This window comes from Macadamia integrifolia, chromosome 2 (genome assembly GCF_013358625.1).
Source record: "Macadamia integrifolia cultivar HAES 741 chromosome 2, SCU_Mint_v3, whole genome shotgun sequence".
Classification (NCBI taxonomy): Eukaryota; Viridiplantae; Streptophyta; class Magnoliopsida; order Proteales; family Proteaceae; genus Macadamia; species Macadamia integrifolia.
In genome coordinates, this window is record NC_056558.1 from 33136767 (window position 1) to 33154471 (window position 17705).

Here is a 17705-nt window from a genome sequence, read left to right on the forward strand (position 1 = left end):
GCATACCGAAATCAGATTCAGAAGAAATAGTTTGATGGTGAAGCTAGAGGGCCACATTTAAGTGCAAATGTTGGTTTTTCACTGCTTGATATGTCTTGTGATCCAAAGGAATTTTATGGTTACCAAGCCAAAATTATTTGTTATCAATTTGACATGCTTTATTTCTTTATCTACATATTTTTGAGTATGTTTGCATAGACATTTTTGACAAAGATATATAGATGCATACTTCTTTTGACACCCTGATGAGATAACCACTTTTTATTTTGTACAGAAGAACAATGAACTAGAGAGAGATCTTATCTTTCTATATGAAACACAACAGAATTCTTAGTGATTGGATCTCAAGAAATAGACCTGTGTTGATACAATGCAAAGAAAATCCATGTAAAATAGCTGCAATAATTTCAAATATCTAAAACAGTTGAAATGTCACAAGAACATCAAAGCGAATTTATATTATGCCAAGGATCTAGATTAATTTCAAATACAATGCATAACAGGATCTAGATTAAGAAGGAATTAAAATTCATTTTACGTGATATCATAGTGAATTTCCCCTAAGGATTTGATGTTCTTAATTGGATGAATAAGTTATTCAAGGTTTTATATTCATTTCACATACTTCATGATTATTCCTTCCAATCTCTTAGCTAAATTCCAATTAATCAACAGTCAACCTCAAAATTTCTGGCTGAAAAGTTTCTAATACTGATCTCCATCACTGTCAAATAGAATACCTGTAAGACCAAACTCCCTTTCAAGGTCTGGTGGTGTCAACATGTCATATCCAATGATTGATGAACTGAAGCCCGGTGCATACTCATCTATCAAGGAGAAACATCTTTGAGCAAAGGATTCCTGAGCATATAGTAATTTGTTAGTTAACCCCATATTGGAGAAGTAAGCATACCAAAAGCAAAGAGTCCTAACATCTGCATCAGGATCAAACAATAAACAATAATAAGAGTTCCCGCGCACGCACGTGCGCCGGGGGGGGATCCTAAAGTAGTACTTTACATTGGTTAACACTATGATGAGTCAGAGACCAACATTTGAGATCCAGCCTTTCTGGTTGAACCAGTTAGCACATCAACTTGGCCTCAAAATTGCTGATCGACTCTCCAACCCATTCTGTCACAACCCTATTGACCAGTCACAAATTTTTCAAAATGGACAGTTGAAATCATTGTTGTCAAGGTGTCCAGAAGGTTTTGTTTGGACTGGCGCCTTGCTGGTGTCGCCTTGATTTTTTCCCCCTCGGCCGCCTCAGTTTGCCTAGGTGCCATGACAACTATGGTTGAAATGCTGAACCAGATTGGTCAAATTGTGTCCCATCAACCCAACCAACTTGAGTATCCAAAATTTTATTCATATCAGTGAAGTTCTGAATCCCTGTTGACCAGTCAACTAGTTGTGATGCTAAATGGCTTGAATAGGATAATTCTAATAATCACAAAGGTTAGTGAACATTGCCATGTGGTAAATAATAGTAGACGTTGGTTGTCCATGTTGTAGAGGATTTCACTCCCAACTCATTGGTCAACTTCAAGCTAAATATGAGTTATAATAGGATTCAAAACATGATACAAAGTTCCTGTCATGTCATGGTTAAAATTTTTTAATTTGGCAAACTTACGAAGTTCACATATCAGAGCATTGGTTCACACCTCATGTCTCTATGTGCATGAGAGAGAGAGAAAGAGAGACTCACTCTAAAGGCAGAATCTTCCCAGCTTCCCTCTGAAGATTTATAGGGTGTGTATTGTATAAACAAGTTAATAACGTGCTTACCTGCAAAAAGGAGATCAAAACCATCATTCAGTATAGATTAGAGATTCATTTCTTTGGAATGGAAAACTAAAGCCCAATGCATTAAATTGAGTTGAGTAATAATGACCAAAGCCTCCTTGTTTTCAACTTCTCATGAGGTTCTAGTCTCATCTTGTTAGCTTTTGCTTTGCCCCCCACCCTCTTCCTATGTATATTCTTTTCCTCTGTTTTAATGCATTATTTATTCATCCAAAAACAAAAAATTAATGACCAAAGCTCAGCAAAAGCCATATTCAGGATGAAGAAGTAAGCCCTTCAACACTTTCTTCAACATGCAAATAGTAAAACTTCCTCTAAGCATCTTGTCTTGTGGTAATTGAAAGATCACATATGACCTAAAATGGAAGGCTGGAAGCTGGAATGCGGGATTCATTGAAGTCCCTACCATACCAAACCTTCAGTTGACCATTTGTCAAATTTTCGTTAGAAGGTGAAAACTAAATCCCTCCATCAAACTTATAACTAGTTGTGAGTTGTGACGAAATCTCAAGTTATTAAGAACAAAGAAAAAACCATACACCCTAATCAGCAGCAAGAAATTAGTATCTCCAACAACTGTATCCTGTGCCTGAACGTCAACAAGAGCACTACCACCTATCCTATCCAGTAACTGCTACTAGTGGTGAATAAAACTTCCTCTGGGAGATGATGGTTTTCAGACTATCAATCTAAGCGATGCCATCATTACTAGTTAATACTGGCAAGTTTATGCCCATTCTACATTTCTATCTTTGCCAAAGCATGTCTGAAATTGTTCTCCTTTCGCCACCACCATTCACATGTTTTGCCAGAGGTGATGTTACTGGAACCAATTGAGTGTACTAAGAAAGCCTGTAAGAGAAATAGCTGGATTGCCAAAGTCATTGTCTTGAAGACACACACAAGTATTATGTATTAACACAAAGGGTTTCAGATACAGCATTTCTCTTAAGTCTACTCATGGGAGTACAAACATATGTGGAACAGATACACATAATTATTAATATGTCCATATATTTGCCTATGCTATTTGTTGTAGTCAAGGTTTTAAGTATCCTACCATATCTGCCGATACTAGCCAATATGTATCGCATCTTAAGGTACTCATATGATACCTACCGTATTGACTGTATGAGAACGATACATGACCTGATATGGTCGATACACGGCCATTACCTATCAATACTTTTGATTTTTTTTGTAATGCATACTAGGGGAATTTTCTTCTTTTCGCACGTATTAGGGCTTCTATATATGAATGTATAAATAGGGCTTCTATTTCGAGGAATCCATAGGATCACATAGGGTTTTGTTTTGAGCCCTTACGAAACCGAAATATTTCATAGTTCTGCGAAATTTTGGCGAAACTGTGTACTAGGTCAAAATAAGCATTTACTTAAAAAAAAAAAAAAGAAGAGCGCCCCAATGCACGAGGCTCCTGCTACATAAAAATCACCATTTATTAGATCATCTTTATTGTATATTCAGCATATTGATATAGAGTTTCCAAACCAAAAAAAAAAAAATGCTTCAAAGATTTAAAAAGAAAATTGCGAGTCATGGTTAAAAAAATTCCAACTTTTTTTCTATTGGATTCAATTGATATCCTCATTATGTATCAAAGGTACCAAATGGTATTGTTTTTGTGACAAATTAAAATATAGGGAATGTTAAGTTTCTCCTCAAGCATGGTACCAGTAGGTTGTACAATGCATACTGGAAGTATTGGTACTTGGAACCTTGGTTGAACTAGAAGGATTGCCTAGTTCTGAGTATAATAGTATTATTACTATTTTTCCTTTCTGTATCTGAGTGTACCTGAGCTGGGAGTTTTACATACTTTGCAATTCATATTTTATGGCTCTGTTTTTTTGTGTCAACTCGTAGAATCAACAATCAAGGATGAAGTTGTCATTCTGTACATGCCAGACGTGAATTAGTAACTACATCCAATCATCAAAAAAGTCCTAATTGTTTCGAAGTTTCTTATTTTGAAATGGGAATTTACAAAATCCCCATAAATAAGATCAAACCTTCTCACTACCTCTTGACGCAGTCTTCTCTTATTCAAAGGCACAATCTTGTTCCTGCCTCCTATGCCCTTTGTTGGAACACCATTGAAGATGTGGACCATCTGTCCTTCAGCTGCAATTTTCCCTCAAAGATATGGTCTGGTCTCCTTTCCTGTTGCTGGCCTTGCAGGCGTAGGATCCTCCCCCTTCAGTGGGAATGGATCTGGGTTGATATGACTTTTGGTGGCTCCTCGGTTTGTGAAAAAAAGGGTAACCTTGCTTTTTCTGCTACCATCCACCACATTTGGATGGAGAGAAATCTAAAATGATGAACTTCCAACTTTAGATCTTTTCAGCAGATTAGGGACTCGATCTCTTTTGACATCAAAGCAAAGCTTCCTGTTGTGCCTTTCGATGTGCGGACTCCCCTAGAAATCGGCTCAATGTTTGTTCTTGGAACCTCCAGCACTCTTTCTAGTGCTTGGTTGATGTGATACATATTTGTTTGCTTTTCTTTGGCTTTTGCCCTTGTATATTCTCTCCCTTCGGGGTCCCTTGTTCTTTCTCTTTGGTAGTAAATTATTATTCACTCAAAAAAAAAAAAAAGGGGGATCAAACCTTATTCCCTGCTATTTAATGAAATTCCTCTTTTCTTTTAATTATCCTAGAAGTTTAAAAGAATAAAAATAAACTGGAGTTTGCAAAAGAAAACAGAACAATGCAGTAGACCAAGAGGTCAAGAAGTGGAGAGAGTTCACCATAGCTTTGCCACATCCTTGATTTGTCTACCGATATAATGTATATGTATATATTTTTAACAAAAAAATCTACATGATCGAGACGTGATAACAAAACGAAAATCAGGGATTACAAAGCAATCATGAAGATGATTTTCAAGTACCAGGAGGAGAAATGGTCTTGTCCAGTACAGAAGGAATCGTCATCTCAATAAGAGGTCTCCGTGATGGTAAGCCATTCGAAGCATCTCGACAAGCTAAATCAATCTCCTCCATACTAGTTAGAAAGAAAGAGAGTCAATAGATAAGACCATCTTAAATGTCAAGCAATAGAGGTCCAGGCATTATACCAGGATCACAATAATGATAAAATTAGGATACTTATTGTGTTAGTGACAGTTACAATAAGTAGATGTATCCAGTGATACTACAAAACTTAAGGAAGAAAATGTGTTTTGTTATTGGACATGTAGCATACCTTTCAGAACCAATGTGAATGGTACCCACATGCTGAGGGCCTGCCTCAAGAGATGGCTCGCAACATTGGAATTGGGGTAATCTATCCACAGCTAAGTTAATTTTTGTTGTTCCCTGTTCCAGCAAGACAGCACGCAAAACTTGGTAAAGCAGGTTATCATATTGAACTAGAAACTAATGTCCTTTTTAAGAAAGAAACTAATATAGATATAATATATCATCTACTAAGGATCAAGAAGAAATAAAAACCTCTACAATCAGCATCATTAAATGCGTAAATGTTAGAATTTCCAAAACCAAGAAATGCGCAAGAGTATCCAAAGAGATTAATATCAGGAAACAAGGAACTTTTCCAAAATCATTAATAGCCAGAACATTGGCTAGTTGAATCTGGAAGGGTGGTGATTAAGCAAGTTCATAATAGTTCTGAATGGGGTACAACCGTACAAGTAAATGATGGTTCTCTCTCTCTCTCTCCTTTAACTGGCAGGTCCCCAGATATTAAATGAGGGTTCTTTTACCATCCATCTGAGGTATCATATACAACATGGATTGGTTGATGATAGCCCAAAGTCTGTAAGATCACATTGAGACAAGGATTAAAGTATCAGTATCAGTCGCTGTATAGGTTGGTTAAATTTAAGATACGTATTGGAGGGTATCGTGTCGGGGATACACTATGATATGCTAAAGATCAAGGATAAAGTACTAGTATCGGTCGCCGTATCGGTCGGCTAAATTTAAGATATATATCGGAGGGGTATCATATCGGTTCAGAGATACTTTAAATCATGCATGGAGATACAGGTAGCTTGGGAGACTATAAAGTGCCCAGATTTTCCAAGATTAACAAACTACAAAGGCTTCAAAAGTGGTGAATTGTACATCACCTCAACTCTCTCCAATAATTCTGTCTTAATTTTATGCATCAACTAACCCTTCTATTACACAAATGGCATGCCAATAAATAACACAGTGGATGCTCTCTAATGAAGTTTGCAATACCTTAGAAAGACATTAGAAAGAGCAGTTAACGGTTAACCATTAGTAAAATCAGATGCAAACAAAACAACCTCATGTATGCATTCAAAACTCATCTCCCCTATTTAAGCTAGTGCTGCATGCAGTTTCAAGTATCATATTCTAGCTCTCTACTTGTTGGAGATTCAGTTTAAAGTAAAATTTTCTAATGAAGATATATGAATCACAGGCTAAAATTTTGGTGTCGCAAGCACAAAATTTTTCCAGAGGAGGATCTTACAGAGCTGTAGTCTGTATTTTTTATGGCACGGTGAAATTCTTCGGGCAGAGAACTTTGAGGCACTAATTCCTGCATGAAAAATGTTAAGCATGATCAAACTCAATCCAGTGCAACCCCGATAGTAGCACGTTAAAAATTTAAAAGGGAAAAGTGTTTCTGAGCCTAAGGCATTTCCTATGCCCTCTCACATCCGTATTTTTATTATTCTCTCTCTCTCTCTTAAATAATTATAAGAGCACATAGGAAACACCTTAGGCTCAGAGAACCCTTCCCCTCAAAAGAATTCTTAAGCTTCTTTCAAAGATAACATACAAATAGACTTTTTTCATGAGTAACAACGCAGACAAATAGATTGAAAAGTGTAATGTGCTTGCAGTCAAACAAATTTGGAATAAGTTGAAATTTTTACCATGAAGGTTCGATAAGGGGTTGCATTCGACAAAACAACGGAAGAATGCACTGGAGTTCCATCAGCCAGTAGAACCTAGATAGGGGCAAGCACATTCCCATAGGATGGATATATCTCATTATTTTTAAGCATGCCTCAAAATCCACTGGCAAGAGCAGCTTAAAAGAGTCAACTAACCCCTTCAGTTGCACCAGACTCATCATTAATCATCAACTGGAGAACCTAAACAAATAAAAGATGAACAGTCAAAGGTAGTAGTGACCGTAGTACAATAGGTAACTTATTGGAAAAAAAAAAAGTCTTGGTATCCTGTTATATAAAGTTCAGAGTACCAAATTACCATCTTATAAACAATAAAGAGGTCTCAGTGAAAATTGAGATCCGAGATACAGGCATAATTTCTCTACACCAATTCATTGTGATACATAACATGACAATTATTATAAGAACTAAATTAATGTTTTAGCATTGGTATTATCTCTCAAATCATGTTCAATAATAAAAAAATGGATAATTTTAATTTCTATAATCAGAGAGCCAATACCCCCCCCCCCAAAAAAAAAAAGAAGAAGAAAAGGCAAATGTATTGATGCAAGATAACTCTATTCTAAGGCAGGTTTCCAGAACAGGCATGGTGGAGGTCATTCTGGCAATGTCAGCTATATTGGTGGTTTGATGAGCACTCAAACTTGGTGGACATTTAGTCCATATATTGCCATCATCATCTCGTCATGCATGTTAATTTTCAGTCTAATTAATATACTTTAAAATTGTTTGAGAAAGTGTTTCCCTTGTGAAGAAATAGGACCGAAGAAACAAGCAAATAAACCTGTACATGGTGAGCCACATAGTCGAGATAGGCCACCAAATTTGAGTTGTGGCAATCCACAGAATTCCCCACTATCCAACAGTCAGAAAAGTTAAGCAGAAGACTTGGAAATTCCATTGAACCCTCAAGCACTGATGTGCTTAAAAACAACCCATGTATAATTGTAAGGCCATACCTACCAACTATTACCTGTGCGTGGCGATACCCTTCTTTAGTGTAGATATACGTGCAGGGAACAAACATACCTCTGCATTTGTTACAATATGAGCCCCAGCTTCTCTAGCAGTGTTACTTATAGCCAATGATACTGAGCCCATCCCACCTTCAACATACCTACAATAAAAATTGGTGCTTACCAACCAGATCTTATCTGATTTGGTGAATACTGATAAATAAAAAACCAGGTTCATCGTTAAATATATGATTGCTAACTACCGTGACAAAACAAATCATATAGGATATCATAAAAATTGCAAAGAAAGCCTTCTCTACTATTGAGGGTCAGTTTACAAGAATCCTGTTGCACCATTCCAGTCTCTACCCAGGGTTATATCTATCCTAATTTAAGTGTAAAATGACAAGTTTTCAGGATTCAGGCTAAAACAGGTTCAGCTGAAGGTTTACTAGCAGCTATTTACCCAAACCCACCCTCTTCTATAGGGGTTAGGATAGGCTGGATGGCCAATGTAATAATGCAAACCAACTAAGAATCTTTTTACTTTAGATGTATACAACTTTGTATATGTCATTTGAAAACAAAATTACCACAGAAGTAAGCCTATAAAACAAAGCAAATTAGTGGTCATCCTTTGTGCATACAATATCTCGTGGATCACACGTGGAGAGGAGAGCCTCATCCAACATTGGGGAGACATCCACATGAGTTTAGGCTTGTGGAGCTCCATTCCCTCCTTCCCGGATAGAGGTTGGTTGTCCCAATCTCACATAGCAGATCGAACCTCGGTACAAAGGTTTCATCGGCAGGATCACGCCCCCCCACTCGGAGAAAGATTTCGGCCTTAGGTGTAATAGGACTTCCAGTTACTGCACATGATCGTATACTGAGGGGGGTTGATAAACCCGGTTGTTGGAACGACGCGTTGCCTTCCTAGCCGCTGCCTTGCTTTAGAGCAGTTAACAGGATGGGCATTAGTCCAGTAAAAAAAATATGAATCATAAAGCATTTTTATTTAATAAAAAGAAAGGGATCATTAAGTGCTTTCATTTTCACAATGATTCACTAACCAGTACCTCTTTCAGTAATTCACAGCAACAAGCAACTACAAAATCTGAGTAGTGAGCAAAATGCACAATATACTTGTTTTTGTGAATCCTTCATAATATTTCCTAAAATAGTGCTAAACAAGCTGTGCTATCTCAAGATCAGCATTTCAGTTGAATGTTTTTGTTAATTGTTAATAAGTGTCACAAAATTATAAGGGTATGTTGGGTAGCGTGTAGTGAATTATGCATAGTATTGTCATTTGTAACTAATTAGTTTATGTTCTGTCCTTTATTGTAATTACACTTCATAATATATATAGTGGGCTTTGGGCCTCGGCTAGGCATTCTATTCTAGCCATGACTTCAATTCTCTCTCTCCCTTTGGTACTTCTTCTACTCTTTGACTGCTGGTTTCTTAGGTTGAAACTTGATAATGTAACATGGTATCAGAGCCTAATTAATCAGCCTTTCTTCTTTTGATTGTCTACTAGGGCTGGAACCCTAGTTGATGACTATATGAAAATAAACTAGGGTTTCCTTCGTATATGTTACCCTTCATTCCCTCTTAGCATGGATGGCCTTAGAAGATGAATTTACATGAAAGTTATCAAGAACATGAAGGAGATTACCTTCAGCAGTGGTTCCTTATGGTTACCTATCTGCCAATATTGATTCATCTCAAGTTTATGATTGTTTTTTTTATACTGGCATTCTCCCGTTTTATGGTTTTTTTTTTTTTTTTTGACAAATTCGAGATTGGCCTGTAATGAGAATCTGGCCATCAAATATTCCCGATTTTTCAGGACATTACATGTTATTCTGGGAGGGTCCTTCAACCCAATTTTTAGGCTGATCCAAGCCTCTGTTCTACTGAAGATTACTAGTTTACTACTCCTTTGTCACGTGGGGATACCCTGATTTTGGGGGTTTCTGGCAGAATCGATATCTGCCCACAAATAAATTGCTAGTCTCCAAGAAAGGTGGAACCATGGTCGCGGGATTTGATCCATCAAATGAGGACTACTACCTGGAATAAGCTTAATATTTGCTTGCAAACGCAACAACCAACAAAAATAATTCTGTAGAGTTATTTACTTGCTTATATGAACATGAGAATAACCTTAGGATATATTCTCCAAATTCATAGTACTCACCATAGGGCAGGCATTTATTTGTCAGTGTCTAAGACTCTAAATACAGAAAATAAGAAGTATATGGATACAACCATATTCAGATATTGAAATAAATCACAGCACATTGCTCATTCTCCTATACCAAGAGCTCAGCTGTTATTGCAATCAACAGCAGACCCTGATCATGGTAGTCAACAAATGAAGACATTCTGCCGATAAATATTCTTACAATACGTATTATCTAATATATATATATATATATATATCAACAGACAAAGTCAGCAAATGTTATACATACGACCAAATGCCACGATCACCATCAGTTTCTCCCATTACATGATGTAGCAGAACATATCCACTCCCTGGTGTATGTACACTTGCCTAACACAAAACAAAACAAACAGACTCAAGTCACTCAACACACAAATAAGAGTGGAGGACCAAATCAAGAAAAAAAATTCTGATTTGTATACATGGAAATACAAAGATCTTTGATTTAATAACCCCCCGGGTAATGGAAAATATAATTCCTTTCAAGTAGATTAATCAAAAAAAATATTGTTTAGTGTTCAACGTAATGAAGGAACCAAAAAAGAGAGAGAGAGAGAGAGAGAGAGAGAGAGAAGAAGAAGAAGAGAAAACTGCACAAGAAACACTTGAGAGAGAATCAATTTCTCTCCTATATATTTACTAACATGAAATAACATGTAAGATTACATCAATACCTCCACACTAACATAAGAATACCAAGGAAGGTAAGAAGATAAGCTTATTTAACAAAGTACCCATAATACCTTTACTACATGAACTCTTAACACTCCTCTTCAAGCAGGAGAATAAATGTCATACATGCCCAGCTTGCTCAAGAGAGTAATGAACTGGAGAGAGTTAATCCCTCTGGTGAAGATACTGCGAAAGTATTTAGACTAATAAACCAGCAATACCACAAAGGAAGAATGAGAGGAAGAGAGAGAAGTCGACAAAAGAAGAAGAAGAAGAATTATGCAGTTGGGAGAAAGCAGAATCGATGAGGTAATTTGCTCAACCCTTGTCAATATATATAATATAAAGTTAGAATCTATAGGCAAGCTAGAAGCATCCTATCCTTGATATAAAAGGAAACTGAATTAGACATGAAATAGGAAACAAATCAATGAAGAAGACTAACTAGAAATAAACCCACAAGCCCAAGCTATACTACTGCCACATGTGTGTTTGTGTGCATGACACATGTACCCCACGGTATTTATGGCCATATGGGTCATGTACCCCGAGCAACCTATATCGGTAGACTTTAACACTCCCCCTCAACGGCTCAACCTGGAGCATATAGGCACCAATGCCAAGCTTGAAACAATTCTTCCGAATAGCAGGCCCAAACAAAGGCTTGGTAAACATATCATCAAGTTGATCAGTAAAGGAAACAATTGGTGTAACCATCAAATTCTGGATGTACCCCGAACAAAATGACAACCAACCTCGATATGCTCCACCAGCTCACATGAAACACAGGGTTCCTAGCGATGTAGATCGTAGCTTGATCGTCATAATACATCTTAATAGGACGTGGAATGGGAAATCCCATCCCTTGAAGGTGGGAACAAAACCACATTAACTGAGCAATGGTATGAGCCATATCTCTATACCTAGCTTTCAACTCTAGACTTAGCCACAGTGATCTGTTTCTTGCTACGGCATGTGACTAGATTACTACCAACAAATGTGCAGATCCCATAGTAGATCTCCTGTCACCATCAGCACCAGCCCAATCAGAATCAGAATACCCTACCAAATCAATATTCCGATGAGGCCGATAAATGAGCCCCCTTCAAATACCTCAAGATTCAACAACCTGCCTCCTAGTGGATCTTTTTTAGTGGTTACATAAATTGACTAACAACCCAACTGCAAAATATATGCAGGTTTAGTAACAGTCAAATAGATCACTTTCCCCATCAATCTTCTATATCAATGTTTCTCATCAAAATATTCATCATTAGTAGTGCCAAATTTCTAATGAGGATCCATAGAAGTATCAACTAGTTTAGAGGCAAGCATACCTGTCACAAATAATAGGTCTAACACATACTTCTGTCATGACAGACTAATATCTTTCTTACTCTGTAGTACTTCAATGCCAATAAAATACCAAAGGCCTCCCAAGTCTTTCATCTGAAAATGCTGATAAAGGCAAGTCGTAAGCCTTCACTTATGTAATTCCGGATGCATCATCTCTAGATAATATAACGTCATCAAGATAAGCAACTAATACAACCACCTTAGATTCTTGGCATCATACAAACATTGAATGATCAGAATAGCATTGTGAAAACTCATAACAAGTGACTATAGAACTGAACTGGTTGAACTAGGCTTTTAGGTGGTTGAACTAGGCTTTAGGATAAATGGCAATCTGTAACTTGCAAACTGTAGCTGAATTTTCTCTAAGCAGATTTTTCCAGGGACAGTTGTGATTTCTCATCTAGAAGAGTTATTTCCATGGCTACTCATCTTGTCTCCTCACTCTGTAGGTATCCCCACACTTCATATAGGGATAGCAGTGGGAGGATCATGATACATTCCTTCTTAAGAGTCTAATAAACTCTGGACTCATCTTCCGGGTTAGACAGTTGGATGTCACTATTTCCCGAACATTTGACCATGTGCAAGACTCGGCAAAAGTCTCATCTCCTACAGAAGATCATTAATATAAAACTAGAGGATATGTCCATTTTATAATACTATAACAATATGATAGGTCTCTGGGATGAGTATACATGGGAAGATCAACCACATCATGACAATAGAGTTCTCCACCTTCCACTTTGGTCAAGGTCACTAGTTTGGGAGGTTTAATCTCTCCATTAATGCATCCTAGTATCCTCTACTTCTCGGGGACAATCTCATAGAGTGTGCCCAGTACAAATAATCTGTGTTGCCGAACTTGACGAAATCTGAGTATTAGAGCTCTCCAAAGTAAACATATTGGAAATTACACTGCTTGAACACCTAGTAGAGGACTCTATTGGTCCACTAATATTTGACATATCAAGAAGTTACACTTGAGAAGTTGGTTGGATACCTAAACCAAATTGGGTGTGCACACTCAACCCAAAGACTCTTTCCCAGATGCAAGAACATTATTTCAGTTACCTGGAAACATCACAGATGTCTAGAAAATGCAACAAAGCATGTATCTTAAGCCAACAGTTGCTATTGAAATATTTACAGACTTCCACTACCGTATTCCACCAAATAACGACCACATGTAAGTCAAAGAAGAGAGCTTATGACAAGCTATAGGCCTTCCCTGCAAAACTGAGTTCTAACAATTGTCACACCCAAGAAATTGCCCAAATCCGTTGAGCCCCGAAGGTTGGGCAAGAAACGAGAGAGGTGTTGAGGGGGTAGTCTCCTTAGTCTCACATCGACCAGGGGAAAGAAACTGCACTAGTTGTAACCTCTAGCACCCCTTTCATGGTCACAACACGTTTTAAAGCTGTGAGGGATTTGCCCCAAGGCGGACAATATCGTGGTTTGATGTGGGGTTAGGGTGTTACAAATGGTATTAGAGCAGACCCAACATCGTGTGAGAACCACAACGGGGACATTATGCCACAAGGGGGAGAATGTCATGTCCAAGAAACAGCCCAGATCTGTTAAGCCCTGAAGGTTGGGCAAGAAACGGGAGAGACGTTGAGGGGGGCAGGCTCTTTAGTCCCACATCAACTAGGGGGAAGAGACCAGGCTAGTTGATAACCTTTAGCATCCCTTCCATGGTCACGACGCGTTATAAAGCCATGAAGGGTTCAGCCCAAAGCGGACAATATAATGGCTTAGTGTGGGGTTAGGACGCTCCAACGACCCTTTCATGGATCTGAGTTGTGGACAGTAGCTGTGACACCCATCGAACAAAGATCATACACAGTCAATAGAGGCATTTGGTATCTTCTTGCTGAAATTTCCCAAAGCAGCAAAGAAAAAGAGGAGGTTCTTCTCTGCACTGAAGCTACTTTCTTTCCTGGATATACAGGTTTCTGTTGATCACTGCACAAGCTTCTCCACTGGCCGCAAGTTCAGGCACTCAGTAGAGGACCTCCAGGCAACACATCCTCCTGGTTTCATCTCCAACAGGCTTCAGATCAGAGAGAGAAGAAGGGCTACTTACAGACCTGGCAGTAGCATTGTTTATCACAAACAATCCAACGATTTGAATCCCACAGTTCCAAACTCCACTTGCTGTCTTTTGGGTTGATTTTCTTGGATCTCAGGTAAGACACACACATGTTATTGCTGCCTTTGGAACCCTTTGATACTGTAGGGTTCCGCATCTTGAAAAAGATCACTTAGGTTGACACTCTCAACCAGCCTGGAAGCTCTGATACCAAGTTGAAATCCCTGCTAGTTCTGGTCGATATTAGATTGCAGGTCACTGGAGATGGAGAGGAAGAAGAAGGAGAAGTTGCGGCAAAGCAAGCAGAACAAAAAATCTGTCAATCCCTTCTCCATTTATTAATAACTTTAAAATAAAGTTCCCAATATACCCTTACTTAAAGAGATATTCCCCCATAAGGCACTCATACATAAAACTCCCTATGTACCTAAGGGTGTCAATTCGGTACAGTACCAGTATTCTGTACAGTTTTGATATGGTACAACAGGCCAAGAGTCAATACCAATATCTTATCATACTGAGAAAAAATATTACATTCCAGTACTGATGCGGAACTGGACTATCGGCTCAATGTGTTTTGGTACAGTATATGGCTTTTATTCGGTAAGGTTCCAATATAATATGTTTTCTTGAGTGTTTGCTAGAAAGCTAGCAGACATTAGCATCCACTAGAGCTATATGTTTGAGAGGAGCCTGAGGAACACCCTCAAGAAGACGGATTTAATAGCAGACTTTCTAAAAATAGGTCCCCAATTAGACCAAAGACATTTAAAGATAACAGAAACCCAACAACAAGATTGACTGTAGAGACTGTGCTGAACCTGTAAACCAGTACCTCAAGAGAGAGAGAACAAATAAGAAGAAGAAGAAGATGGAGAAGATGAAGAGTGCGATGGAGATGGCAGAGAGAAGGAAACATGATAGAATAGAAATAAAGAATCCTATACCATGAACTGGGCAATTAATATATAATATCAATTAATATGTCTTAATATGAATCCTACTAAGACAATAAGTCTGATTACAATAAGGAAACCTAAATAGAAAAGGAATATAAGATCAAAGACACCTAATCTAGCTATAATAAAACCAAGCTATACTATCCCATGGTGCACCATACACCACAATATATATGCGTTAACAATTGTCAATACTACTAATCACAAGGTCCAGTCATGATAACCCAGGTCTTGGCTCTATACATGAACTTCCATCTTCTCCTGTCAACGATGGTTAAATACATGAATACATAGGAAAAATGGCAAATAACAGAATCCATGGAATGCTATGATCCACGGAACAACCTTGCCATTGTAATTCATCCTTTTTTTTATTGCATCTCTTCACATTTTTTTCCTCTATTAGTGCCATTTCATTTTCAACAGTGAGAATAAGCTAAGAAGTCATACCATGGTCCCAATTACACCATCCGTTGCCAATGTTGCCTTTAGTACATCACTCTGAAAATAGCAAATATGGTAGTTGGATATCAATGAAAAATGGAATCTAAACTTTTCGGGTTTTCTATTAGACAAAGCATAAAAACACAACTACCAGAAACATTTTGAATTAACATGGTCAAGGTTCTATGCATGAAGAGCTTCTAATGGAACAATCAACATCAGAAACAAATATTAAAACAAAAAGAAATCTGAAAAAAATGTTTAAGAGTCTTTTTTTGGAAAATCTGTTCATGAAATACTATGTAGAACAGAAGCTATGTTTCAAAGTAAAATGAGGCTAGAGAGCCTCAAAAAATTATTTTTTGGCAAGTGAAAATTTAGTAGACACTGTATGTTACCTAGGACACTATATGAGAGAAAAATGACAATAATAAGAGAGAAAAATGAAAGAAAAGGCCCCAATATATGTTACCTAGGACACTGTACATATAAAACATGCCACTTAAGTGTAAAATAAGACTGCCAATGAACATGAATATCAGGATTCAGGTAAACATCCTCCCAACAAATTGTAACCAGAAAAGATATCATTAGTTCGTTCTGCAACTTTATAATAGGGTTCAGGATGATGATTGAAGGTTTGTTTCTTTAGTTCCTTCAAAATACTCCACATTGCTGCATCTAGGATCAAATGTCATAATCTACTACCAAGAGAACAAAAAATTATGTGAATCCCAGCTCACCATCAAGGCACATAAGCTCAGGGGCTTATCCTACATGAGCCAATTATGCCAAGAACCTTGCCCTAAACCTCACAAGCAAATTGGCAATAACAAGAGATGAGAGGAACAGTATGACAATCCATCATCTATATTAGAGAGGTACCAACTCCTGGACACTAAGTTATCAATAGTTATGGTGATATCTGATGATGACAATCCACATAAAAAAAAAACTCATAGGACGGAACTTGTTTTGAGCAATCAAAAAAATGATTTAAAACGACCTGTTTGATAATATTCCCAACAACACCAATAAAGGGTGCACCCAGTGCAAGAGGCTCCTACCATTGCAGGGTCTAGAGAGGGTCATAATGTACGCAGCCTTAACCCCGCTTCGTGGAGAGGCTGTTTCCCAACTCGAACCATCGACTCGAACCCGGCCCCACTAGGATCCATAGGGATTCCAATCCTAAGGCCAACTTTGTTGTTGACTTCATCACTTTTGAAATACCAGAAAATCCTCACAGCCATGTTGAGTAACCACATCTCAATTGACACTTCTGGCCTTGTGTTGAAAGATATACTAAAATGGGGGCCATTTTCCATAAATATTTCTCAAATAAGTCCTCCCACCAAGACCATATCCCCGAAATAGTCCTCAAATAAAAGAGTAAATCCACAACCTTTCAAAACATAAATCCTACATAACGATTAATGAGGATTTAAAATGCATGTTGTGAAACCCCAACATCAGATCCAAACATTTCATCTCGAAGAAATCCATTCCTCATCAACTGAAATATATCCTCTCTTTTTTTTCATAAATGCTTCCTCAACATTCCTTCTTCTTTTTTTTTTCTTTGGGGGTGGGGGGGGGTGTGGTGATTCAAATCCTCGATTCAATATTCCTCCTGATCAGGATATTAAGGTTACTTCAAACCAAATACATAAAATAGAGGGTCATCACTTCAAACCACTATTTGGTAGTTCAAAGAACTAGTCTATACAACCAAACTATATTTACCCAGAAAATAAGGTTTAAAGTGTGCTATTTATGGATCCAATTACTTAGACTAAATGGCATGAAAGACTGCATCATTCTATAGTTTCCTACCAAGTGATTTCCAACAAAACCCATAATAAATATTAAAGAAAAAGATAGACAAAGACAATGTAAGTTGCCAACATTAATTCTCATACAAGTATGTAGTAATCATTTGCAAATGGTTTAGTTGGGGAATAATATAAACATCGTTAAACCATATTATCTCAATCACTGGATTTTTGTTTTACAAAAGAAGACAGAATCAGGAAACGGGAAAAAGGGGGAAGGTATAAATACCATACAAGATAATTGATAGCATTGGCTGGTAACTGTTATCAGCTAGTGGGTCATCTGCTCATCTATAATACTGTTTCTGTCCTGGTTTAGAACAAGAATAAGGTTTTCTTATTCTTTATTATTATTATTATTATTATTATTATTTTTTTTTATTATTATTATTATATGTA

General features: G+C 37.5%; 1 protein-coding gene across 2 annotated transcripts in view; it reads right to left on the reverse strand.

The window, feature by feature from the left end:
* Positions 1-17705, reverse strand: part of LOC122059860 (pyridine nucleotide-disulfide oxidoreductase domain-containing protein 2) — a 27483-nt gene that overhangs the window by 3754 nt on the left and 6024 nt on the right. For both annotated transcript variants that reach the window (XM_042622912.1, XM_042622903.1), the window contains exons 6-15: positions 15478-15528; positions 10193-10275; positions 7783-7870; positions 6886-6930; positions 6709-6783; positions 6300-6368; positions 5040-5152; positions 4726-4838; positions 1715-1794; positions 741-861 (exon numbers count right to left, since the gene is read on the reverse strand). In XM_042622912.1, the coding sequence (XP_042478846.1) occupies positions 741-861; positions 1715-1794; positions 4726-4838; positions 5040-5152; positions 6300-6368; positions 6709-6783; positions 6886-6930; positions 7783-7870; positions 10193-10275; positions 15478-15528 (838 nt within the window). The remainder of the gene's footprint in view (positions 1-740; positions 862-1714; positions 1795-4725; positions 4839-5039; positions 5153-6299; positions 6369-6708; positions 6784-6885; positions 6931-7782; positions 7871-10192; positions 10276-15477; positions 15529-17705) is intronic.